Below are 26,638 nucleotides of genomic sequence, written 5' to 3'. Positions count from 1 at the left end.
CCAGGAGAAGAGTCCATGTGCATGTATTACATATATCATCCCAGTTGTCAAGAGGAGGGCTCTCATGGCTAAGTGATTTAAGATTATGGATCAGAGGCCACTTGCTTCCCCTTAAGTTATAATAATAAATATGCTAATGCTTTTAGTGTCATTGTTAATTCCTTGTTTGTGAACACTCAGAGACAGGCTGAGGTGCTGTGGTTTGAAGGCAGGATTTGAAGATGAGCTATTCTCAAGGAGATTGGGGAATCCAAAATTCTGAGCTTAAAGCACTGGCACTTCAGTGTGGGAGACCAAGTCCTCTCCCACACACAAGAAAAGCAGACTGGGGCTTTAAGACAAAGTTTTGTTTTGGACATCTTGCTACACAAGCAGCAAGGGCTACATTTTCATTTTACCTCCTCCATGGTGACTTCCACTTTGCCTTGAGTTCCCACCTTAGGACTCATCAGTTTCAGCCAAGAGTTTGTTTGGGACTACACACTGAGTGTGTCATTCAAGGATAAATATTTGAGATCTGAGGCAACAAAACAACACATGCGAAGTGGTAGTAATTCCAATCAAGTTACTAACTTATGTTTTAATTTCAAGTATATGTATTTAAAATCTTTAGTTATCAAAGAAACACAGGCACGTGTGTTTACTTTTACTCCATCAATACTAGGATGGTTCAACACCATAGGAAACTACTGTAACACTCATTCTTCCTTCTTGTTCTTTGAATTTGGGTTTCAAAACAAAGCCATTTCAACATCCTGACTGAATGAATGAAATGTATTATAAATTTGTGGCAAATGATGTTGCAAAACACATTCCAAAGTGACAATGCAGATATATTTGGAACAATTTAGGATGTAATCGTGTATGTTAGGTTGAAAAACACCCTTGGATGATGGAAACTGTCTGAGCTGTCTGATGGAAAATGAAAAGCTGAAATTCCTCACTAATTATCATGTGTCATGAGTACACATGTTTTGCAAGATAATAAGAAGCTTAATGAAAAGTTAATAAAAATTAGGGAGAATGGGAAATCGTGTGAGGCAAATATATCCAGACAACAGACTGGTCAGAATGTCACTACTGGAGCTTTGACAGGCTGTCAGACAAAGCAGTGCAGAAAAACAATTCAAAACCTGGGACAATAACCCCCTCTTCCAACCTATGTTGGAGCACTATCTGGACTTAGCAGCTCAGCTGCAGGTGCAGTGTAGTCCCATTAGCCCCACTAATTATCTACAGTAATAAATCTGAATTGACACTGGGCACCTTGAAGGTCCCTGTAGTGTATTCACAGCCACTTGCCTGCTCTGAGTTTGGTACAGACAGATTCAGTTTAAGTGCAGAGGATCTTATGGCAGGGCTTGAAGGGGTAATGAAGGAACTAAGGCAAGAGAAACAATCCACCCTAGATGACTAATCTCTGGGACTGTACCACTGTTTCTATGATTTTTCAGCTGGGATTTACAACATTTCCTCATTTGTTTTGGTGAAGCACATCATAACACCTTCCTGAGTGGAGATAAATGTAGGAAGACTGGCTACGTCACAGCTTTCCAATCTTTTGCTAAAGACAAAGCTTTCTCCTGCAGCAGAAAGCAAACTGCCTGATCCCTACACTCCTTACAGACCCTGTGATGTTCTGTGCAGGCACTACAGGCCACAGGTGCTGTTGCTTTTGCAGACTTGCAGGTTGTAAGGGACACAAAACACCAAAATGTTCAAACCAGTGCTCAAGTTCTTACGTTTATCTTGTCTCTGCTCTTCTGTAACATGGGCTTTTGTGGGAAGCTCGATTAGCTGCAACTACTGATGTCCAGATGTAGAGGTTCCTGAAATCCTTCCACTGTTTTAAATAGGTTTTGGATTCAAGCCTATGTTTAGGCAAGTCTTCACCAAGGAAAAACTGTTAAAATCCTAAGTCACAGATTTTACAGGCATATTAATTATCTCGCTAAGCAGCCGCTCCATCTTACAGACCAGAGAACACTGCTTACCATGAATTGAAAATTAGGGCTCTAACTGCATTTTTATAATCTATAAAACCGGACATGCGGAAACTATAGAAGGAAATTTCAGTAATTAAAGCATAGGTTCTCCTAATTAACTGCAAAGCATCATTAAAATCTAATGAAACTGTAGTGGGTTAACACAGGACTCTGGCTTAACTGCAAGGAGATAAATGCAAATGAAAGTTGAATTTCACGAGGTTTGAAGTTTACACAATAGGATTGAATGCATTTACAGTAGTTTGCAATATGAAAGCTCACTCAACAGCGTATGAATCAGGATTGGGAAGTTAGGGTATTAGTGTGTAAGAAGTTAACATATTAAAGAACATGGAATACTGAAGCACAAGAATCAAAGAAATAAAAATCTTTGTTACTTAAAGCAGTTGTATTTATGACGGTAAACTGCATTTCACAGCAGATGATTAATAAGAGAACTGCTGCTGCATCAGCATGATGTAAGACTAAATTTTTTAGTGTAGACACTTCATCTTGGCCTCCCTGAACAATCTGCATCATCTCCCATATTGCCCAATAGATTCAACTGAGGAAAGAACTTCAAAGCTGTGTAAGCACTAGATATTTCAAGATATTAATCTGTCATGATGCTTCCTTACCCTCCCTTGGAAACTTTTTAGTTCTTGGGAGGGAAATCATGGTTACTGAAGCTTGACTGCCTAATTTAAGCTGATGTGTATCAGGTCCACAGAAGCCACAGGAGCATTGCTGATCTCCATGGACCAAAAATCTAGACCTAAAGCTGTTCTATCTCACCTACATTCAAGGCACTGCAGGTGGAACCCCTCCCATCTGACTTCAGCTCTCTGAAATAATCAAGGCCAGGCAGATTGACTGCACATATCATGCAGAAAGAGAGGCCTTGGGAACAAGTCATGAGGTCTGTCCTGGCAAACGATAAATCACTCTCAGAAGATGACCTTCTCCTTTAATCAGCTTTTGAAGAAACCTAAATGACCAGTCCTTTCTGAGGGCTAAAGTCCTGTAGGACTTCTACCCTGCATGGATGCCAACAGTATCACATTCTCTGTATCTCCCTACGAAAGGCCTAAAGTGCTAGCCCAGAGATTCTAGCTCAAGGAGATCAATCTCTACTGCCATTAAATCCTACACTAATTATGCTGATGGATATGTCGATGTCCTGGGCATCAGCAGAAGGTCCAAGCCAATCAAACTCATTTAATTGCAATGCACAGATGCCAACACTTCTCAGGATAATACCAGTATAGTTTAGACACCAAAACATGTTCTCAAACTAATTTGAAGACTAATTTCCCATTGATTTCAATAGTTGAGTACATTGACGTTGTTTAGTATTTAGACAAACTAAGACTGGAAAGCAGCAAACATTTACCGTAATGAAAAATAAAGGCATATTTTCAAAACAGTCCATTTTTAAAACAACCAGCTTTTGTTCCAAACACAAACATAATATAGTAGGAGCATGCAGTTAAGGATTTGTTAGTAAGTTATATGCTTTTATACAGTTCTCTTTCTAAGAAAGCACACAATAGACATAGACTCTTGCTATCTAAATTGTTACCTCAGGTACTCATACCTTTTCTGTGTCAATTCCTTTAGACATGGACCAAGTTGAGACAATATAATCCATGACTCTTTCACTAAGGCCTTTTGGGACTTGATATAATTTTAGGAAATCCCTCACATTGTTCAGCATCTCATGGTATCGGTTGGTGTTGGCATACATTTGCTGGAAAATGGTGGTGACGTTTCCAAAAATAGTTGCATAAAGAAGAGCTGAAAAAAAACCCAAAAAGTAATTGAAAATTAATATATGTGCTCTAGCCAATGCTAATCATAATTCAAGGATAATGTCAGAGAATTTTATGTTTGGTTACAAATTACTGCAAATACATAGATGTCAACTGAAAATTTCTATTTATGCACACATTCTCACACACACACATGTACAGAGTTATTTAATGAATTTACCCATACAGCCCATACAGCCACCCAGTGTGCATTAATTTACAAATACAGTCATATCATACAGATAATGTCCACACATGGAGTTATTTTAAAAAGTGCACTTTAACTCTACACTAATCCAAATTAATTTTCAAATGTAGCTTTAGCCTGACAGCAAACTTTGAAGGCACTATCCAAGGAATCATGTTGATCTCCTTTATGGCTCAGCTACCATGTGCTATGAGTAGAGAACGGCCTCAGCCCAAAAGATGGAATAAAATAGAGATAAAAGGAACCTGTGAAGCCTGGCAAGGAGATAATGATACAAACAGGTCCCGTGTCAAAGGCCAAGAAGTTCACAAGAAAGATTCAGAGTGGTGTTTCACAGTCTAATATCCCAGCCAGCCCCAGCAGATGACTTGGCTGTGTGATGCCAACTCCAGATGCCAGTCACTAATGATTCCAAAGAGAGAAAAACTGGACCAGTGAACAAGAGAAAGTCCCACTGCTGAAGGCATGTGGCTAGGGCAGGAGGAGGACATGGTAAACTAGGATGTACTACCTGAAACCCACTCCTAGAGTTACCTTCTCTTTTGGTTTGATTCTTCCCTTTCCAAACATGCCAATGTTTCTGCAAGTCTCAGTCAGTTGAGTTTTGCAGCACCAAAAAATCACAGGCCATATTTGAAAAGATCACATGTTTAAAGGAAGCCTTTCCAACTGAAAAGTCACCAACTTCAGTATACTATTACAAATGTGATACAGTGAGCACTAACTGATGGAGAGCAGTGAAATTCTAAAGCCTAAATTTGGCAAAGTGTTTAAGCCAAAACTTAAATGCACACCTTTACTAGTGCTGTCTTGAATAATGGTGGACTGAAAGATGTTCCTAAAGTCAAGCAAGTTTTAGGTGCCTTATTGAGTCTCAACATAATTACCCTTGCAAGCAAGCCCAAAATTACATTCTTACATCAGACATTATGGATTATGCAGAAAAGAGAAATATTCTGATATAACACCAATGTGCTGTACTACCTCTACTCTTGACATTACCAAATACACAGAAATGTGCCTGTCATTTTTAATAATCTTTGCTCAGAGGTACTTTATAGCAGGATTCAGCTATGCATTTCCATATTGTCATTTTTTGAAAAACAACTGCAGCCTACAAGTGGCAAGAAATAACCCAGTGTGAAAGGAAAAAATGCCTTTTATCGCTCAGCGCATAATGTCTTCCCTCTACCCAACCCATTTCTACCTCATTCCTGAAAAATCACTTTGTTTCACAGTAATTTACTGTTGTTCATCACCCCTATTTGAGACGTGACATTTTTAAAGAAACATGGTGCTTTCCTAAAACCTGTCTAATAGAAAAATTGAACTTCCACTTCACACGGTGCTTTTTACATATCCAGGTAAAAATCAGATGCTGAAGTTCATCACAAATACAAGAGCACATGAAACAAGGTCACACAATGTATAGCAAAAATGAACATGAGGTTTCAGTCTTAGAAAACACATCAGATTAATATATGTGATGTTCAGAAAAAAAGCTTGTTGTAAGGGTAGGTTTTTTCCTTGTTTTACTGATTGCTGCAATGTATTTGTGTACTACTGAAAGGTTTTCTCTACCTCTATATCCATTCAGATACATATCAACACTCACTCAAAATACAAGCGTATGGATTATAAAAAAGCCTAGATGGATGAATGCCACCTGACTTTTTTTTTTCTTCAGCTTTCTCTGTTCTTTTGGACTTTTGCAATAGGACAAACTTGATGAAGTGTCACTTCTCCTAAGTGCAACATCCCTCATCCTTCTGAAGAACAGCTGCTGATTTATCATGCACTCACCTCATCAGGTATGTGAGGGCGCAATATCTTGCCTCGTCTCTGATGTTAGATGCTTCTGCAAATGGCTATGACTATAAATCTGTAGAGAAGCCCTAATTGCCCCCAAAATGCTGTCTTTCTGCTTGAGTAGAATTTATGCAAGCCTGCAATGACAGCTAGACTGCATATACAAACATAATGCCTGCAACCCAACTGGCCATGAAAACCTACACAGAGGAAGCAGGCTGATTGAAAATATGATAACAGTGCCATGTAAGGCTGGGAAAAAGAGATTGAACTCTGACACCAGCCAGGTTGGAAACAGCTAAGAATGCTGTGGTGAAAACAGCTTGTCTGAAGGAACTGGCGCCTATTACCTCCTCTTGGCAGAGACGATCTGTAGAAAATATACAGCCAGAAGAGAAATTTCAGTTCTCTGTCTCCTAATACAGGGTCCTGGAAAGTTTTACTTAAAAAAAATGCACGTTTCTTCAAGAAATTAAGGATAGAATAAATCACTGGATCAAGCCTGCAAAATCCCTGTAAACATTACCCAGCAGTACCTCACCAAGCCAGAACCCACAAGCCTACAGGCTGTAGAGCCTGCACAGACAAACCCAGCATTATCCCTCTGTTGGGAACCAAAGCCTTCCTTTGCCTTCTATTGGATGTGGCAAAGACACATGGTTGAGTCCATCCAAATCCTTCGCTTCTCTCAGAGGTTGCTCCGTGTGGGGCCTCTGGAAAACGTTTAAAGGGAACCTACTTAGATCTTCACAGCTTTGAAGCTGTGCCTCAAAGACTCTCCTCACTCGTGGTGCTTCCCTATGCCCACACTGGTAGTGGCTGAGGTTGGTTTGCAGGTTTTTGGGGGTGAACAGATTTTTCATAATTTGGCATGGAAAATCCACCTCTCTCTGTAAATCTGCTCCCCATCCCTGTTCTCTATATGATAACTAGAAAAGAAGGTCATTTATAGAAAACTAGTACTTATTGTTCTGCAGGTCTTGGTATGCAACAAAACAAGTTGGTGCTGATAAGGAAATAAAAAATATATCAAAAAGTATTTTATATTGCATTTTTTACACCTCTTTTAACACTCCTCCACAGCGAAAAGGTCCTCTGCTTGGGAGGGTCTAGTGAGAAGAGGTTAGTCTGCCTTAAAAATACAAGTTACCTGCTTCTGCTCTTTCCCAGTCAGCTTTAGGCTGGGATAATTGCATTGGCTGCAAATATGACAGAGATGGGACAGAACAGGACGGTGATCTGGATCAGCTCCTTAGTTGGCAGAGATGTCTCTGCTCAGGGAGTACGTTGGATTCCCTATGGACGGGTACACGAGCATTTAATCCTGCTGTTACCTTCAAAGGTTTAAGGCTCTCCATCAATGACCCTTACTGCCTATAATTAGCAAATGAAGATTTCTCAGAGGATCCCTATTTAATGTCGAAGCGACAAGTGTAAGTCTTGCACCTCACCTTAAAACAACAAAGGCAGAGAAGTGCTACCAAAGGCATTTCACTTTTGCTGTATTTTAATTATTTTTGGCAGGTGGAATTGGCAGCAAAGATCATTTGCAAGAGGTTCTGAAAGAAAATAAAATACTGTGCCTCTCTTGACAGTAAAAGTATTTAAACAATCTCCAAAGAAATCTCTAAATGTATTCATACACTTTAATAGTTTTATTGTAGTCTCTCAGTTTACAATAAACAGGAGAGATGAGGTTGAAGGTGAAATTACCCAATTTCATGAAACGACTACTTAGGTCAAACTGCATTTATTTACCTTCTCTTTAATGACCTGCATTTCTCTGAACATTTCCTATTATGTTCCTACTGTCACGCAATGTTCATTTACTTAATTGTTGTATGTGTGTAAATCTGAAACAGTCTTCACTAGATTTTATAGAGATCAATTTGATGTAATGATGCAGAATTATTTTTTTCTTGGTCCTAAAGGTGAGGTAAATGGTCCAACTGTTATTTTAGTTTCTATTTTTACTCTTCAATGTGGAAAAATCTCTCCAAAATTACATGCAAGGACATAAGTACTATATATTTTTACATATAAAATGTGTGTTACTATATTTGTACTAACATAAAACATTTCTGAATGATTTAGCAATAGTGTTACATAAATCTTTTAGCCTATTTAAAAATATGGAACTTTCTGAAAAAAAATGACTCACAGTTACCTAAATCATCCCAAAGCATCTCAAATCTCTTATTATCCTGACCGTATGCTAAATATGTCCAGATAGGAACATCTGCCTCAAGGAATTGAAGGCTTGATTGAGAGACCTAATTTTCCTTATGGCTTGCTCTATGCTAGACTACTATTAATCCAAGCATATACAACGTTCCTCTAAACTTCAGTTGTAAGGTAGAAGATTAGTGAGGGGATATCAGTCTCTTCTCACAAGTATCAAGCAATACTTGATACAGGACAAGTGGAAATGGCCTCAAGTTGTGCCAGGGGAGGTTTAAATTGGACATTAGGAAAAAAAATTTTCAATGAAGGGGTTGTCAAGCCCTGGAACAGGCTGCCCAGGACAGTGGTAGAGTCACCATCCCTAGAAGGATTTAAAAGACATGTAGATGTGGCACTTGGAGACATGGTTTAGTGTGGGTTTGGCAGTGTTGGGTTAATGGTTGGACTCATTCACCTTAAAGGTCTTTTCCAAATTAAATGATTCTATGAGGACTTGATCCTGGGAAAATAGATATTTTCATTTTTGCATGTTGAAGCTAGCCGTAGGTTCTTCTTCAGTTAATTTCTGGATTTAGTTATTCCTGTAAGATTTTTAGATTAATATTATTAAAGTTCTGTCATCCAGAAGAGACTCGATAAAAACTCGCACTTATAAAATATAACAAGAGAGAATCCCAGTACCCAAATACCTGGTTTATTATTTTAAAAGCTGAGCAGTTTTCTGTTATTTCTTTCCACCTCACCTTAACACATCTGATCAGATGGCAAAACGTTCTGCAGCCACAATTCTGTGCAACATCAGTCAGCACAGCACAGTGTCCATCTCCCGAGCTGAATTGCCTCACTGAGAGGCCACTTTCTCAACAGAAACAGCTTCCTTCAAATCCACCAACATGTTTCAACAAAGTGTATTACTTGGAACAAAACAATTCCTCTAAGCCCCCTCCCTCATCACTGTTTTATGCCACTTCTTTGATGCCAGCCTCAGCCTCCCACCTCCACCCCGCAGTGACGCTCCTGTGTGCCAGCTGTGCAAGTGAAAGAACCAACACAACCCCACGATTTTACAGGTCTTCAAAAGGCCAACCTGGATTCTGAATCCTTGGCCCCAATAAATATTTTACTGTTAAAATACCCTCCTCCATCCCAGCAATGCTGACACCAGTTTTACACTAGTGTCCTAAAATACAATTACTCTTCATTTACAGAGAGGATATACCAACACCAGAGTACACCAGCTTTCAAATTTTACTTCCAAAAGCATTCAAAGCATAAAAAGGAACTTTCCTCCAGTTACTCCTGCAGCCATATTATTATCCCATGCCACACCATCCAAGATATTTATCCTTCCATATGCCCCAACAATGCATTGTTACACCCACTTTGCAGAGGAGAAGCTAATGGGCAAAGCAAAGAACTTCAGCTCTGAACTTCTCAACAAAACTGTCTGACTGCTGAAACCAGGGGGGGAAGTTGCACACAATTGTCTGGGCAAATTCCCATCATGTCCAGTCTGATTGCATCACCATCCTGGCCTATAGTCTTGACATACAGTGTCTGCATCCAGATATGTGTCCTGTATTGCCTCCAAAGGGAGGTGGGGACCACCCATACATTCCTACATCCCACACTGCAGCCACATAAGATGCACAGTTCCTCCATGGATACAGCTGACACCCATTTTCCTGACTCAACACCTTCCTGATACTATAGAAATGCAAGCTCTAAATTAAGAGGATAATGATAATAAATGATAGGTCTGAAAAATCCCTATTAAAACTGATATTTGTTTGACAAGAACTAAATAATTATGCAAATAAGATGATTATCAGTAGTAAACTGTAGGAACACACAGTCACTGTTATTCCCTTTATAGGGGACAATGCACAGAAGAGCGGAACAGCTGCTTTGGAGGCAGTTAGACATTTGGCATACTTTATGCATAAATTCTTATTAAAATGAGTGCTTTCAACTGCACTTGTACAGTCACTAATTTTTAAATGGTGAAACTGGGAGCTTTTCTTTTTCATGAGCGTACTCAGCCAATGGAAAATACTTACTTTCAAGCTCCAATGCCTTGCCACCGTAAAGATATGACGAGCTGACTAGCTGTATTTTTGCACAGAGTTGCAATCCAACACTGGTTGAAATGGTGTTGAAAAACATGGTCTTAAATCAAGGCAACCATTGCCCCTAGCTATCAATCTGTTTGGCTTCTAGTCCTGTAGCAGTGATGGACAAGAGTTGAAGTTGGCTAAGGTTATTCAGCAGCATAGACAACAAAATTACTTATTTCAACCACCTGAGGCTGAGGGGCTAAGGGCTCCTGGGTCTGATGCTAAGCAGCTTCAAATCAAAGTTCACACACACTGTCCTCAACATCTCCTTCCACAGCCACCTCACATTATTAGATTACTTTGTTCCTTTTCCTGAGAAACAGTGCTAGCCATCAGAAATACAGCCCTGCACAAGTTCAGGAGGTTCCTGTTGGAATTTGGATTGAATTTCCTGGTTTTTTCGTTCCACTGGAAAGCTTTACGTGTCTTGGGACTGCTAGGGTCTGCTTCTTCCTCATCACATTAGTCAAGGGTGTTAAAAATCATGTGGAAAGGCACAGCCTGAAAAACGGTGGCAATTACACCACAACAGGCAGCAAGACAAATAGCAGTAACCTGTGTTAATTGAGTGGTAAAAACAACACTTTGCTGAAAAATCCGTATCTTGCAGTGTAGAGGTCCTAACTCTGGAAAATTTTCCTTAAGAGCTCTGAAGTAAGAGGCTGGTTAGGGCTTCTTTTACATATTTCATTCTCAGTGGAAGTTGGGTCTTGTGGGTCACAGCTTTTGGTGGTGACAGATGGGGGTGGAATATTTAAGTTTCCTTTTATAAGAACAGTATGACACAAACACAGATAAGAATTAACTGGTGAAATGAGCGAAACCATTTTTTATACTAATGCTTCATCATTCCTGTTTCTTCAGAAACCCGTCACCCCATTGCCAAATGGCACATCCAGCATTCACACACTGTACAAAGTCCTGTTAATTAAAACACAATCACTTCCCTAAAGAAATTACAGTGGGTGCAGAGGAAAAGTAGAGAGGCAGAAGTTGACCAAAATTCATGAGAATTATGTTCACCATGAATGCCAGCCACGCCTCTAGCACGTTTTCTTCCATTGTTCCTTATCATCTTTGCTCAATCGTTCCTCATCATTTTTTTCCATTTTGAATATTATCTTTAACATTGCCTCATTTCCATGCAAATCTCTCCAGTATTTCGGAAAAAGCTGAATTCTGCCTGTCAAACAGTCATCCACCTATCACATAAATCTTCCCTTTCTCCATCAAAGAAATATTCCCAGAGTGTTGCCCTTACCCTTATTACTGTCCAGAGCTAAGAGCTGGGATCAAAACCATCCCATGTGCCTTCCTCACTGTGCCTCACTGTGTCAAAACTGTCACCAATAACAAGCACAGGATACAAAGGATCTCCGGCACTATTGAATGAAGTACAGGAACCAAAGGGATTATCTCCAGAAAAAAAGTTCTCTGAGCAAAGTTGGCAGCTGCCAGTGTCACTGTGTGAAACAACCTGACAGCTTGTTGCTGGATTTTATTTTTTGTCTTTAATACTTTTAAAGGAATTTTTTAGTGGGACACCGAGTTCTTGTCACATTAAGATGAACCCAAGACAGCAATATTGCTGGAGGCAGGATGCCAGTACATCACTTGCACACTGAGGAACACCACCTAAATTGCCTGTCTTGTTAAAATATAATGGGACATTTGTAAACACAACCTTAAAGTACAAGACTGTACTAAAAGATGTTTCTAGCTCCCTGTTCCTATGTTCTTTTTTTCTGTGTATGCCTGTGCAGAAGTTTGTGTTGTATAAATCTACATGTTGGTGTGGTTTATATACTCACAAATAATATATATATATATGTATACATGTATATATACATATACATGTACATACACACAGGTACATCTGTATGTCAGTGCAAAGGTGAACATACAATATCAGTGGGCTTAGACTTTCTGCTGCTAATTTTCCTTTCAGTCTTCTAATTTGCTCATTCTTTCTATTTCTTTCAAATCTAACTTTGCTTGTTCATTTAATTAAACGTTCAGTTTTATCTCGGCACAAATTATAAGAATGGATTTGGGACAATAGAGCAAATGATTCCAGCTATAAAACACAAACAATGCATAGCCCTGAGAGATGTGGTAAACACACCTGTTACCATAATAGTGCATATTTGTATCTGTCTTAAAATATTAATGAGACAGAGAACAGGTAAAGCAATGTTGCTTTTATTCAGTAGAACTCAGCCTGAACTCTGTGGAGGATAGATTTTTGTGAGTAATTACAGAGTACTTTTAGGAACAAAATAAAGTACTTAACTGTTAATATTAAAAGCCTCGAATTTGGAGATGATGTTTCCATCCTATTATTTTCAGAATAATTCTGCTTCATAAAATGACCACAAAACTGCTTCACTGAATGATAACGTTTCTTACTCATCTAAGTCATCTATAGAAGCATTTTCCCTCTAATTCAGCATCTCTAGACAGAGCTTAGCAAACTTTCGTATCCAAAATTTTCCATGTGATGCTGACAGACTATCTCCAATTAAATTTCCCTTCCCTGACATGTTTGTACTAAAACCAGGGGGAAAAAAACAGAGTTCCAAAAAAGTTGAAACAATTCACCTCCAGGTTTTATAAAACTAAAATAATCCATAGCAAAACATTTTTCCTCGAGTCTTTTGATTTTAAACATTAGAAACCTGAAAAATGGAAGAAAATCACATTTTTATGCAAAAAAAAAAAATCTTAACAGCCTAAGAAAATGTGAAACATTCATTATCTTCACACATATACTCAAATCTATATTATAATGAAATATTTTCCACAAAACCAAGCCATGAGTTCCTAGCACACTGCCAGCAATAAGGGCCAATCCGAACCCCTTTTTGCCCAAATTATTAGCACCAGATTTCCATTTTATTAGTACATTTGTGCACATGACTGGTGTGAAGCCTGCTCCCCACTCCCACTAATGGCCACACTTGGGCAGAGCTCAGGGCTGGACCTCAGCACCTCTCATCTTTCACTGGAAAAACGCTGGGTTTGTCTAAAAAATGTCACACTAACATTTTCAGACTTTCAAGGTGAATTAGCTTTACTCTACTTTGATTATCCACTTTGGGAACCTGTCCTTCATCGCAGTATTGATTTAGCTGTGGCAGATGCTGAGCTGTCACGGAGCCTGACAGCTTCTTCAGAGCATCCTCGGTGGTTGTCTTGTAAAACAGTCAATAGCAAAGTGAAACCTAACTGCGAAAACAAGCACGTTTCCCACTTTTATAGTCTTTTAAATCATGTGTCCTACTCTGTACTGCATCCTTCTGGAAAGGGGGAAAAAACTGGCCTCTCAGTTTGGCATTCAGCATTACCAACTAACCTTTTATGTATTAAAACCACACTCACCTCCCAGCCTGACACATTGGTGTGACCACGTTTGTTACAAGTCTGTGGCTCTCCAGTCACTCGCTGCCACCATGAAGCCACTTCTTACGAGTGGAGAAGAGTCTTTGGGGAAGATACTTGTGTGAACAGGCTTAGGAGAGGGTTTCATTGCCTACACAGTGTTGATTTGAATTTCAGTATATTTGGGTAGCTTTTATGGCACTTCAGAGAACATCTACGGTCCTAGGAAGACACTTTGCGTGTTCACCTCTGCAAGTGCCACAAACCATCCTGAAGAACAGGAATGGCATGGCAAAATGGCAGGAAACACCTCAAAAATACATTTGCATTGTCTATTAAAGGATCGCAAAGCCAGACAGTTACATTATTATATTTAAATATAGAACTGGACATCAGCACTCCAAAGGCTACAAACAGGTCTGTTTTCTGATTAAATGAGCTGTCTAAATACTATATCACACACATTACCTCCACCTTTTTTCACCAGTCCCACAGCTCTCCACCATTTCCTTTTTCATAATATCAAAATTAAAGAACATTCCTGGAAACATTGCTAGCCATTGATGTTGTCCTGGCACAAGGAGTAGAGAATATTTAAGACAACAACAAAAGATTGCATATACTGTCAAACTAAAACAAAGAAAAAAACCCTGGCTTTTCCTTCTGGCCTCAGTGCATGTATTGCTGAACTCTCCATGACTATGTGAGACTGGAAAAGTATCTTTATTTCCTGGCAGCAGCTCCTGAACCTCTCCTCTTCCCTGTCCAACTCCTTCTGATCAGCACTTGTTTCTATCTGATTACCTCTCTGTTTTCTTGCTCACTATTCCAGGAAGGAGATGCTGGAATTAGATTTGCTGCATTTCCATTCCTACATTAACACTAATTTCACTGAAGTCAATGAAATTACATTGACGTCTGGAGAGTATCTGAGGAGAATAATTGAGTGTATTTTATCACTTTCCTTAGGCTTTTTCTTTTTTTTTTTTTTTTGGTGGCTGTTTCATAGCATTTTTAAATGTCCTGTTTCACTACAGTCCGTTTATTCTGCTCTTGGATGTTGCAGTGAAGCTACTCTCTTTGGGACGATGGTGTTCTTGCTGTAAAGCTCCAGACACCATCTGGAAGATGCCCAGGATGCACACGGCCACAGACATGTGTACAGTGATAAGTGTGACATGCAGCATCACACTAATTGCCCACCTAGCCAAAATTCAGCCTCTGACTGCAGCTCCTTCCAGATACCTAGGGTAAGAGTTCAAGGAAGAGGGTGCACAGTGCATCCCTGCCCTGGGATACCCCTTTCACATTTCCATGAACCCAGAGCCAGGGAACTTCTAAACTGCCCACTGCATCCACACCATGGTACGTATTAGCCACCGTCTCCACCAAGAATATCTAACACCTTTCCACAAACCCATATCTGTTTTTGTTTCCTCACCAAAACAGTATGTGACAAAGGATTCTGTCGTTCTATTCTGCAAGGCTGGCTGCCCAAGCCTTTACATTGGCCACCCCCAGCTCCCCCTTCCAGAAAGTGAGTAATTGCTCCTCTCCACCTCCTTTGCACCACTCTTGATTTTTCTAAGCCATCCCCCACAGGGTTTTCTCAGTCGTCATTCCATGCCTCATTCTTGTCACCTTTTAGACACCCTTTTTAATCTTACAATGTCTTATTGCAGAACAGCGCAGTGTGGTGCAACAACATTAATTTCAATTACCTGCTCAGGAATCCTATTTGCCTTTTATTTACTGGTACTGAATATTACACTGATATTTTTAAGGAACTATCAGCAGTAACAGTCAGATGTCAGGAAATAAAGACACTTTTCCAGTCTCAGGGGTAACTGCGAATTTAGAAACCATTATTGTATAGGTATAGATAGCTAATTTTTGCCTACGTGTATTCATTTGCATGTACTGACACTGAATTTCATCATTCCTTTTCACAATCACTTTTGTGGTGGGATTGCTATATGGAGTCAGAAACCCTAATTTCAGGATTCAGCAGAAAGATGAGCTGCAGCACAAAGGATTTTTTTCCTAAGCTTCTCCTAAGCTAAGTTTTCTCCTAAGCTGCACTTAGATACAACTACGAGGTAAAAAGAAGTCTGCATAAAATTAAATTGCTTCTTAAATTTTTTAGGTTTATGCTAGTATCACAGCTTAGGTCCCAATAATTGGGAAGATTTTATCATCTTTCTACTACAAGTGGGACTGACTATTTCCCAGAGCAGGACAAAGCTGTTCTTGGATATTACCCAAGAGTGACTAAGCCAACCCTAAAAGTCCAGTGAAAATAAATGAGAGATTTGACAGAATAAAATTATCGAGATGTGACACAACAGTTATAACAGTTATGGGATGTCTCTTGAACATTAACTCTTTAGCAGCAAATGAATGTCTAAAATACACATTCAACCCTCCAGCAGTCCCAGTGTCACCATCACATGTGTACCAGCAGGATCAGCTACAAAAGCAAGAGGTTAATTTAAGTGACCTTGATGCTCTTGACGTATTTGTTCACATTTCAACAGCTGAGGGAATGACTGCAGGGTCTCTCCTCCCACTTATTTTGCCAATACATGAAGCATCCTCACTTGCTTCTCAGCTGTTGCAAGGCACTAATAGCTGGGCATGTATACCATTAATGTCCTTTGTCAGGGACAATGACATCTGAAATTACAGACAGAATAGGCACTGCACGTGGAATGGGGAGTTTGACAGTATATTCATGTTTTTTAGTCCCTCTGCATTAATGACATAAACCAGCGAGTGCTACTGATACCTGCAGGTATCATTCACAGACTACTTCTGTGAGTAAAAAACTATTGTTAGCCTTGCAGGAGGAAGTCTTAAAACCCAATGAAAATTATATTCAACAACGCATTTATGAGCACATCTCTTCAGGCCTTCCAGCCCGCCTCTCCCCAAGCCTCTGCAGTATGGTACATTAATTTTATACTGAACTATTAATTGTAGTTGACTTTGCAAAGCTCTTTTCTTTAAATTTTTTATTCAGTTTTGCAAACCCAATCCCAAAGGAGTTCATTTTATTCCCCACAGTTGTTTGATCAAATTGCAAATATTTCCTTTAATCTTTTTAGGCATACATTTATTATCTATGGTGCAGAGACTCTTCATCTCCTCTATTGATGGTTTGGGAGAAATAATCTTTCACATATTTCTCATTTTATGCAAGTGCTTATTCCTGCAAGTACATATTAGTAAGCATAACATTAAAACACATTTACCTAACCTAAATAAAAACCCTTTGAACCAAATTTGCAAGCTAACCTGCTTTAGTTCTTAATGATATTAATTTGGAGTCATTTTTCCCAGAGGTTGTGATCTATAATTCACTGAGGTCAACAGAAAGTAGCTGCTGATGTTAGTGAGTTTTAGAGTTGGTAATAAACAGGTATGAGTATCTTTTCCTTTGCGAAGCTGCAGGAGAAATTTCCCAAAGACAGGGAAAAAGGCCTCTGGGGACACAATTTTAATTTTCTTCATGTCTATTCATAGTAAGAATTAGGAATAATAATAATCATCGTCACCACACAGTCACTTCATAATTCACATTAATATATACATTTTACAAAGCAAGGTAAATTATCCAATTTCGTTCCATACTTAATAATTTGTGTCAATTGTCCCTGTTCTATTTTTTATTAGAAAATTCAAAATGAAATGTTTTATAAAATTGAGACATGTACTGGTTTTTAAAATTATTATTCCCTATTTTGTTATTTACCTGCTTTTAATTTAGCAAAATAGGAAAAACTTTAGCAAAAAAAAAAGCAACACCTTAATCTGAATCTTAGTCAGAACCTTTAGCTGTAGAAAATCTTCTAAAGTGAAAGTAGAAGTCAAGAGTCCTATTTTTTTTACTATGTTCTACTTTTCCACCATCAAAGTGAAGTTTTTAAAATAAAAATAAGGTTTTCTCTTATTTTTAAAACCTTTCCAGTAGAAAACCAAGGGAAGGATTTTTCTCCAGTTTCTTTGTAGTGCACAAAAATCTGAAAAGCATAGTAAGAGAATGAGCAAGAGAGGACTATTAGTTATCTTGAAAACAGGGGCATATTTGTTGGGATGTAAAAAAAAATCTTGTGTATATTAATTCTTTTTTTCAAAATATGAAATTTAGAATAAGAATAAATTTCCAACAAAACTAAGGATTCTCCCAAATACTTTCTATTTTATCTGAATAAGTTTCCACTACAATTTTTTTCCCCTATCTCATTAGTTCTCTCCATTTCTTCCTCCTCTCCATGTCTCCTTTCAGCCTCTGCTGAAGTCTTCCAGAAGTGATATAGCATATTTTTTATTTTGTTTAGTAGCTTAGCTGCCTCCCACCTGACATGACTCTAAGCTGTTTTTCTTCATTTTACTCAATGTTGTTCCTAATTATTTAACCTAATTGATAAGATGCCTCCTCTGAGTAGAGCTGGTTGCCATGACACTCTAAGAAATTACTCCATATTTCTCCATTCCTGGATCTTTCTGAAGAATTTATACAGAACATCTTGCCTTCACCAACTCCCTAGCTTCGCACACATCCATAAAAAAATAATCAATGCTCTAATCCTTGCAGGCAGGTTTCACTGGAATAATAGGGCTAAACTTTTTTTCCCTAAAGTTTTCTTCTGCTGCTGTCCAAGATTTCACAGCTTTATACAATCACAGAATCATTTAGGTGGTAGAAGACCTTTGAGATCAGTGACCATTAACCCAGCACTGCCAAGCCCACATCTACGCGTCTTTTAAAATCCCTCAAGGGATGGTGACTCCACCACTGCCCTGGGCAGCCTATTCCAATGCTTGACAATCACTTCTGTGAAGAACTTGTTCCTAATATCCAACTTAAACCTCCCCTGGTGCAACCTGGGGCGATTTTCTTTTGTCCTACTGCTGGTTGCCTGGAAGAAGAGACCGATCCCCACCTGGCTACAACCTCCTCTCAGGCAGTTGTAGAGTGAGGAGGTCTCCCCTGAGCCTCCTCTTCTCCAGGCTAAACACCCCCAGCTCCCTCAGCTGCTCCTTGTAAGACTTTTGTTCCAGACCCTTCCCCAGCTCTGTTGCCCTTCTCTGGACACAGTCCAACACTTCAGTGTCTTTCTTGTTGTGAGGGACACAAAACTGAACCCAGGATTTGAGGCGCAGCTTTGCCCGTGCCCAGTGCAGGGTGACAGTCACTGCCCTGGTCCTGCTGGCCACACTATTGCTGATACAGGCCAGGATGCCATTGGCCTTCTTGGCCACCTGGGCACACTTGTGCTCATGTTCAGCTACTGTCAACCAGCAACCCTGGGTTCTGTTCCACCAGACAGCCTGGCAGGCACCCTTCTCCCAGCCTCTAGCCCTGTCTGAGGCTGTTGCGACCCAAAGGTAGGACCCAGCACTTGGCCTCATTGAACATCATACAACTGGCCTTGGCCCATGGATTCAGTGTGTCCAGATCCCTCTGCAGAGCCCTCCTTCCCTCCAGCAGATCAACATGCCTGCTCCACTTGGTGTTACCTGCAAACTGACTGAGGGTGCACTCAATCCCCTCATCCAGATCATTCATAAATATATTAAGCAGGACTGGTCCCACTGCTGAGCCCTGGGGGACACCACTCACGGATGTAGCTCCAGCTGGATGTAGCTCCATTCCCCACTACTCTTTGAGCCTGGCCATCCAGCCACGTGTTTTACACAGTGCACACTAAGAGCACCTTTAGTCCAGCTGTCAAACAACACTCATCACACAGACTCGATTTAGAGGACCAAAATTTGTACCTAAGGCAGTCTGAAATTCACAGCATGGACCACCCTCATACTGTATTTGTCCTTGTGAAAGTTGTTAGCAAAACAGAATGTTAGCTATATCCATTATTTTTATTCACACACACCACTAGATCTGTGGTTCTGCTCTCCAGAACTGTGCACTCAATATGCAACTGATACAGATTGGGAATAGCCAAGCTTTTTATGGTAAGAAAAGATCCATTTATTTTCATTTATACATTATTAACAAACTTGCTGAGCAAAACCTGTTTTTATTGTTGTTGATGATGATTCATCCACAAGGCTAGGATAAGAAGCTAATGAAATCTTAAGTAACAAGTCAAATAACGACATTGTATCTGAAGTCCTTGATGTTATCTCCCTTTCACACTTCAGAGGCATAAGGGTATTTATGAAATTTCTTTTTTTTTAATTATTCACATTGATGGTCGATTCAAGGACCGATTTATTTAGCTAATATATTTATTTTCACTTATGAAAGACATTTCCGAGTGCTGTAACCAAAACAACAGCAAATTAAAATTGTCAAAACCTACAATTTACAGATTATAATTACTAAGAGCTCGCCCATCTCCCATCTCACTTACACAAAATGAACGCACAGCCCATTTCCAGGTTCATCCCCTACAAGCAATCAGCCAACAATTAGTACTCCAAAGAACATACACTGAGAGGGACTGAGCAGAGGGTGAGAAATGATCCTTTCAACCCTGCAAAGGACTCACAGACAATTTAAAGCAAATCTGTGCCCACCCCACAAATGTCCTCCTGCCTTGAGCAGACACAGTCATTAATTGCTCCATAATTTGACAAGCCCAAAGAAATGAACGTCACCCAGAGTCAGCGTGCAGCCCACGTGGCAAAGCACGTCCCCTTACGGTCTCCTAATTAACAGGTACCAATGCATGGACATTAAAGACAACAGGCTGCAGGAAACCACCAGCATCACCACAAAGAGTCACCTTGAGATGTAAATTTATCTCCTTTGCTCATAAAAAAAATATGCAGAGATTGATATAGCTGAGACTTTCTTTTTCTCAGGAAACTTTGAGTCCCAGCTGGAAAGAAACAATAATTTTTAGATTTAAAAATTTTGGGCAGGTGGGGGTGAGTTATGGTGATAGGAATTAAAACTAATCAGTTTTGCACTATTTTATATCCACTAGGTAACACTAAACAATAAAAAACTTAAAGCTAAGGATGCTTAATGACAAATTTTATAGGTCAGTTTGTCCCATATTTATCAGACATAATGGAAGGAAGGGGACACAGAGTGCTAACAAGTTTTTAAAAGATGTTTTGGCAAGATCAGTTAAATGCTTCTTTCTTTGACAAATTAGCTTCTTCTACTGAAATAATATTCTCCCTCAAAGATTTTAACTCACTTTAATAATCTGCCAATTTACTTGATAGTAAGGGATTTCTGCAATGCTCCAATGGTATTTGCATTCAGGGCATTCAGACTTATGAGGGCCACACTGAATATCTTTGTATTTAAACTCAGGAGGATGTTCAGGCAAGTTACCATTGCGGCACAGTCTAGTACTAAATTATTACAAGCAATTTGAAAGCAACTGCTCATCTAATATCTTGATTTTTTCTTAATTACTGGAAGAAGAAAACTCTTTTATTTTTTATCTCATGGTCCTCACACAGGCTAAGATGACATCTGGGAAAGGCTATTGAACACCTTTACTAAGACTATCCACATGATATTTTTCATTTTCCTTCGGAGAAAAATAAAAAATAGTACTTCTCAGTATTAACTACTAAAAATACATAGCACAGTCTTTCAGAAGCAAGTCTATTTCTCACTATGTTTCACCTACTTTATTTCAAATAGAATCTGGATCATTAAAACTTCTCTTTGTTAAAATCATGACAGGGGCAGCACACCTGTCCACAGAAAAGCAGTGACTTTGTCCTCTGCATGGATCTCAAAGATGACTTAATACTGTGCTGTCACTGATGAACTAGAGGCTCTACAGGCTCTGTAGGCTGTTCATCAGGTCTTTGTAACCAGCAGCTGGTCAGAAAAAAAGAACATTAAGAACATTACCCAGCACTTTCTTTTCTTAACTAAAAATAATTTTTAACAGGTTCTAAATTTATAGGTATCATATTTAAATGACAAAAAAAAAGATAAAAAGAGTCTGTATTAGGTGTAATATCTTCTATTTAGAGAAAAGTGACAATAGACGTTCTGGAGACATAAGTTACATAAACCTGGAATCGGCAGAATCAAACTCCAATGACTGCAACAGCCCTTCCTAGGAGCTGACAGAACTTCTTTTTAAAAGTCCCTTGGGAAGGAAAGGGAAAAGAAAGGGTAGGGAAGGGAAGAGCAAAGATGAGGAATGAGGACTGAGTTTCACTGGAAATAATTTTTCCAGTTGCTGGTAATAATGGTTTTAGAATCCTTCTACTTTCGTTGCATGAACTTTTCATGATCCATCCAAAATCAATACAGAAAAGCTGCCACCTATTTTAAGAATCCAAAAAGTTTCACTTTTTTTTTTTATCCACTGTTTCACATTATCTGCATTATTGGAGGTGCTGAATTAACACGATTCTGACAGCAAACCTGCAGACAGATTTCTTTGCCCCAAGCAACTCCAGAGACATATTTGGGAGATGTGTATTGATTTTAGCACCAGCAGAAGAGGGAATAAAATAGAAAGGTAAAAGATTTTAAGCAGTGCTTTGCTTTGTTAGCCAAGCACTATTTTTGACTGAGGAAAGAAATGACAAACTGGGTGATCAAAGATTTTAAGAAGTCAGCTGCACCAGGATGGCAAACACAGGTGCAACCTTCTCCTCTCTGCCCTTATCCCCAACAACCACCTGACTGTGGTTATTTTAAGCTGCCTGTTTTCATCTTTTCTTCTCAAGAAAGGTACTATAGTTGGTCCTTTTAGCACAAATAACAATAAACATACAGTGAAAGGCATTTGAAAAATAAAAGGCCATTACTTATGCAAAAAAAGTATACCTTTTCTGAATAGAAAACATTCTTTTTATTTTCTCCCTTCTTTATAAGGAGTATAAAATGGCTATAGCATTTTCAGATGTTTTTCAATTGCTCATTAATGTACTCAACTTTTTTTGCAAAAGCTGAAAAAAACCCTTCAAAATAGGAAGCATTTGCACAAAAAATACCTTGTAGATAATTTGATTTTTCAAGAAGCAAGTGTATTTTAAAATACCAATTTTGGAAGAAGCATTCCATTTAAAAAATTTACTTTTTCTGCTAATGTGATTATGTAATTGTATTAAATGCTCTTAGTCATAGAAATTTTTTGACAAAAAGAAGCCAGGGCAGGGTACTGCAGGCAAAACTGGTCTGTACACACAGCTTTGCTCCCACGCCAGAGTATTTCAGCATAAACACTCAGGACGCAGAATTTCACTTGGATGAGTGCCTTGAAAAGTGAAAAATGAATCACTGTTAGGGTCTTTGGACATCACGGAACAGATCCAAGGAAGAAGCACAAGCAGAAAAGGTTAAGCAAATTCTGATGCCTCCATCATTTAGTTACAATAAGGACCAGCCATGGAATTACTCAGAATCATCAGCTGCTTCTCTTTTTAATCTAAATAGTCCCAAGTCACCGTCTGTGCTGTTTTTCTGAAGAGACTGAGAGAGTTGGCAAAGATATGGGAGGGACCAGACAAAGGGACCTGTAATCACTGGAGATTGGTGAAACTAGGAGGACGTGGGAAAGAGTTAAGAAGAGTGACCAGGCTTGGTCATAAATGAATCAGCTCATCTGGGAGAGAACATCTGGGAAAGAAACAGACAGAAGGCCAGGGCAAGGTGTAGTAAGAGGGATAAGATGGAAAGGTGACCTGGGACATCTAGAAGGTGAAAGATGAGGGACTGAAGTCCCTCAGACCAAGGATGGTTGCCCAGGTTCCAGGGAAATATTCTGATCAGCTTCCCCTCAGTAGGGGGAGGGCAGTGACTCTGCCACGTGAACCCCCCTTGGCTCCTTTCAAAGGGTAACTACTGACTCCAACTGCACTTGTGGTGGTCTGTCTTAGATGGGCAGAGGATCCTCGTAGCCACCCTGCCTTATAAACTTCTGTTCAAGGAATTTTCAACATTCAGATACCCACCGTGTTCCACAAGACATTCACCAGATATTGCCAAACTCATTTGGCCATTTCCATATTTTTCTGCCCATGCTCCCATCCAGGAAGCAGGTAAAAGGCACTTGCAGAATTTAAAAGGTTTGTAGCTTCAGCCACTGCTTAGATTTGTTGTGGTGGGGCATTTTTGTAACCTCTGTTGCTCACCATTCAAAACAAATCCTTGGAGAAGATCCTGTGGATCCAGTTCAGCTGTCCATGTTTACTCACCCTTGTAAGAGTAAAGCAGGTATTTGTTTTTATCTTCAGATAAAAGTACTCCAAGTATTAGTTTCCTTTCACTAATACATCTTTATTAAATTTCTCTGCTAATTAAAGAAGGCAAGGCCATAGCTAAGGAATTGGAAAGTGCTCTAATGGAATTATTACTCTGAGGTGGCTTGAATGTCATAATTTCCCTCTCCAACATAGCAAAATCTTGACAATCACATTAAAGATAAAGAGCGAGAATAAATGCTGCTGGCTTTTTCAAAGGAAACATCATTTTGGGTATTAACACCTTCTGTGTTAGCAGTAATACATGCATTAAATATAGCAGCTTGAATGACTGGAATGCCTATAAAGCATCTGTCACAAGATAAAGCGTAAAGAAAACTCTGGGCTGAGAACCATCCTGGAAAACTGTAATTAAAAGATATCCAGCATACCTAAGCTATTGCTTCCATTAGACTACAAATGCAGTCCATTTCAATTTACCTTCTTATTTAAGAAATTATCTAAGCTAATTTGACATCAGGTTATGCAGCATTTATGGTTTTGTCATCATATCAAAGCTCTCTCTTCCTTTCACTGTATATTCCTACACTGTAGAGACACAGTCTTTCCAATTTCTATCACACCACCTTAGAGAAGAGGTTAAATGACCCCTCAGCTTCACACAGTGGTCAAGGACATGGTTAAAGAGCCAGTCTGCCTGTGCATGCATGGAGAAGGTCTCTGTATGCACTATGTATAGTGCTGTATATTTACATCTCATACATGTCTTATGAAAGACATGCATATACCCTTTTCTTACCAAGAAATACAGCTCAGCCCTCCTCTAACAAGACAGGAGCTTGTCCTTAACCCAGGACAGCCACAGTTTCAACACTGGGGCATACAAACAGCACGAGTGTCCCTCAATCATCTGCTAAATGTGGTTCTCCCTCTTTCTCCCCTCTTTCAGCTTTCGAATGCACACTAAGCCCCTCTGACCTCAGTTTCTTCATAACCCACCTTCCAACACACATCATGCTATTTTCCTGCTCGAGCTTTCCCCGCCTGCCAATTTCAAAGCTGCCAAACGAATTGAGCATCCCCATGGTGCAACTTTGACAAGCCTTGGTTGTGACCCAGCTGAGCCATCAGTGGTTGCTGAGCATGGATGGGGCTGGGGCTTCCTCCTGGCATTCATGGCACTTGCAGGAACATCGGAAACACATGGACAGCTTTACCAGCAGATTAGACTTCTAACATCAGGCCTCTTGTCCTTACCAGCACCACTGCTTTTTTCATTTAAAAAATGAAACACAACTAAGACAGATACTAAAATGTAGGGAGCACTGACATCCTTGGTTTTGGGTAGCTTTTCCAAAGATTTTTTTGCACTACAGCTGTTCCAATCTATCATCTTTGAAAGTCAATGTATGGTTAGGTACTTAATATTTAAATTGCTGAGGCTGTTGAGTGGATACAGAGTTGGAATTTAATTCTTTAAAAGGAGGAAGGAAAAAAAAAAGGGAGAGGTGGAAGAATAACAGACAAAATCTTCTTTTTAATTAAACAGTGTTATTTAAATAACAATGGTAATGATAATTTGCACTGATGAATTTTACCCCAAGTCAGGCGAGTTAGCTTCTAGGAAACAGAGTTATTGGGATGGAAAGGAAGGAGAAGATGTTCAGGAACAATTTTGACAATGCATTTCCTCCTCTTTTTTGTTCAATACTCCGGATGAACATCTCGTCAGCATTTTTACTGTGTAGCTCTATAGCTGATCAAAAGCTGGGATAAGCAAACAGAAAAGCTGTAAAGCAGTAATCTGTGAGTTTTCCAGCAGAGTGAAAGGAAAAAATAAATCAGCATTTGAAAAATGCCTTCCTGCTGTCTGCAGGAATAATTGCTTAGGAGCAGTTGAGCATCAAATCCCAAATTCAATCAGATTACCCTTTACCCCCTACATACTATACGGAAGGTGAAACAAAAACCAGATCACTACAGAGCCCAGAAAACAAGTTACTACAATGGTCTGAGCTCAAGGCTATCCTGAAAACCAACTCTAGGCCACAGCTGCACAACAGCACATCCCCACAAAACTGTTCATGTGAATGTTGGGAGTCAGTCACATTCCCAGCTGCCTGCACTCACTCTGCCCTTGGTAAATCAAGTCTAAATGTCCAGTGCACGAGGGTGTCATGGTACCTCCATGCCTTACTGTGGTTGCCAGCCACAGGACTCACCACAGACAAAACCAAGCAACTTTCAAATGAACTTTCCAAATTACATGATTATTTCCATAGAGTGACACACAGAAGGGATCAAGAATAAAGAAAAGGAGTGAGCACTCAAAGTGGTTTTACGAAACTGGCAAAAGAAGGAAAAGTTAAAGAAAAAATAAAAACCTTCATGAAAGGGGCTAGAATGTTGTATTCTACAGTCTCAGTTTAAAAACTGATGCACTGTGGGAAACTGAATAGCTTAAAAGGAGAAAAATGATAGAACGCAAAGGCTTTCATCTCTCCATCCTTGGTCTCTGCTATGTGCTGGTCAGTAAATCTATGTTCCTTGCTGGGTTCAAATACAGGCAAAGCACACTCAAACCCAAACCTTCCTCTTACTCTCTGAGCCATAACATCCAACTCACTTGCAAACCTTCCTTAACTCAGATCCTCCCAGAGGACATTACTGCAATAATATGATAATCAAGTTCAAAAGAAGCATCATAGGAGTAGTTCAATGTTCATCTAAGCCATTGATATCCCTGCTAAGGTAACTTGCCACTGCTTGCCTGCATTTCCTGCCCTAAATGTCTCACAGTAACTTCTGGGATCAGAAAAAGTTTGTTCTCCCTTGGAATACACTTGGGTATGGGCATAAAAGCATTTTCTAATTCTCAGCCTTTAATCAGAAACAAGCTAAGAAGGCACTGTACCAGATTAAAAGATGTGCTTACACAAAACCCCACTCAACCTGGAGCTCAGGAGTGGAATTAGCAAAGGG

General features: G+C 39.4%; 1 protein-coding gene across 1 annotated transcript in view; it reads right to left on the bottom strand.

Moving 5' to 3' along the window:
• The window catches only part of KCNH5 (potassium voltage-gated channel subfamily H member 5), a 153,108-nt gene that overhangs the window by 48,807 nt on the left and 77,663 nt on the right, over positions 1 to 26,638 (bottom strand). The window contains exon 8 of the mRNA XM_027674189.1: positions 3,583 to 3,782. Within this exon, the coding sequence (XP_027529990.1) occupies positions 3,583 to 3,782 (200 nt within the window). The remainder of the gene's footprint in view (positions 1 to 3,582; positions 3,783 to 26,638) is intronic.

Source organism: Neopelma chrysocephalum, unplaced genomic scaffold (genome assembly GCF_003984885.1).
Source record: "Neopelma chrysocephalum unplaced genomic scaffold, ASM398488v2 Primary Assembly neopelma1_24, whole genome shotgun sequence".
Taxonomy (NCBI): Eukaryota; Metazoa; Chordata; class Aves; order Passeriformes; family Pipridae; genus Neopelma; species Neopelma chrysocephalum.
This window is presented reverse-complemented; position numbering and strand designations above follow the sequence as displayed.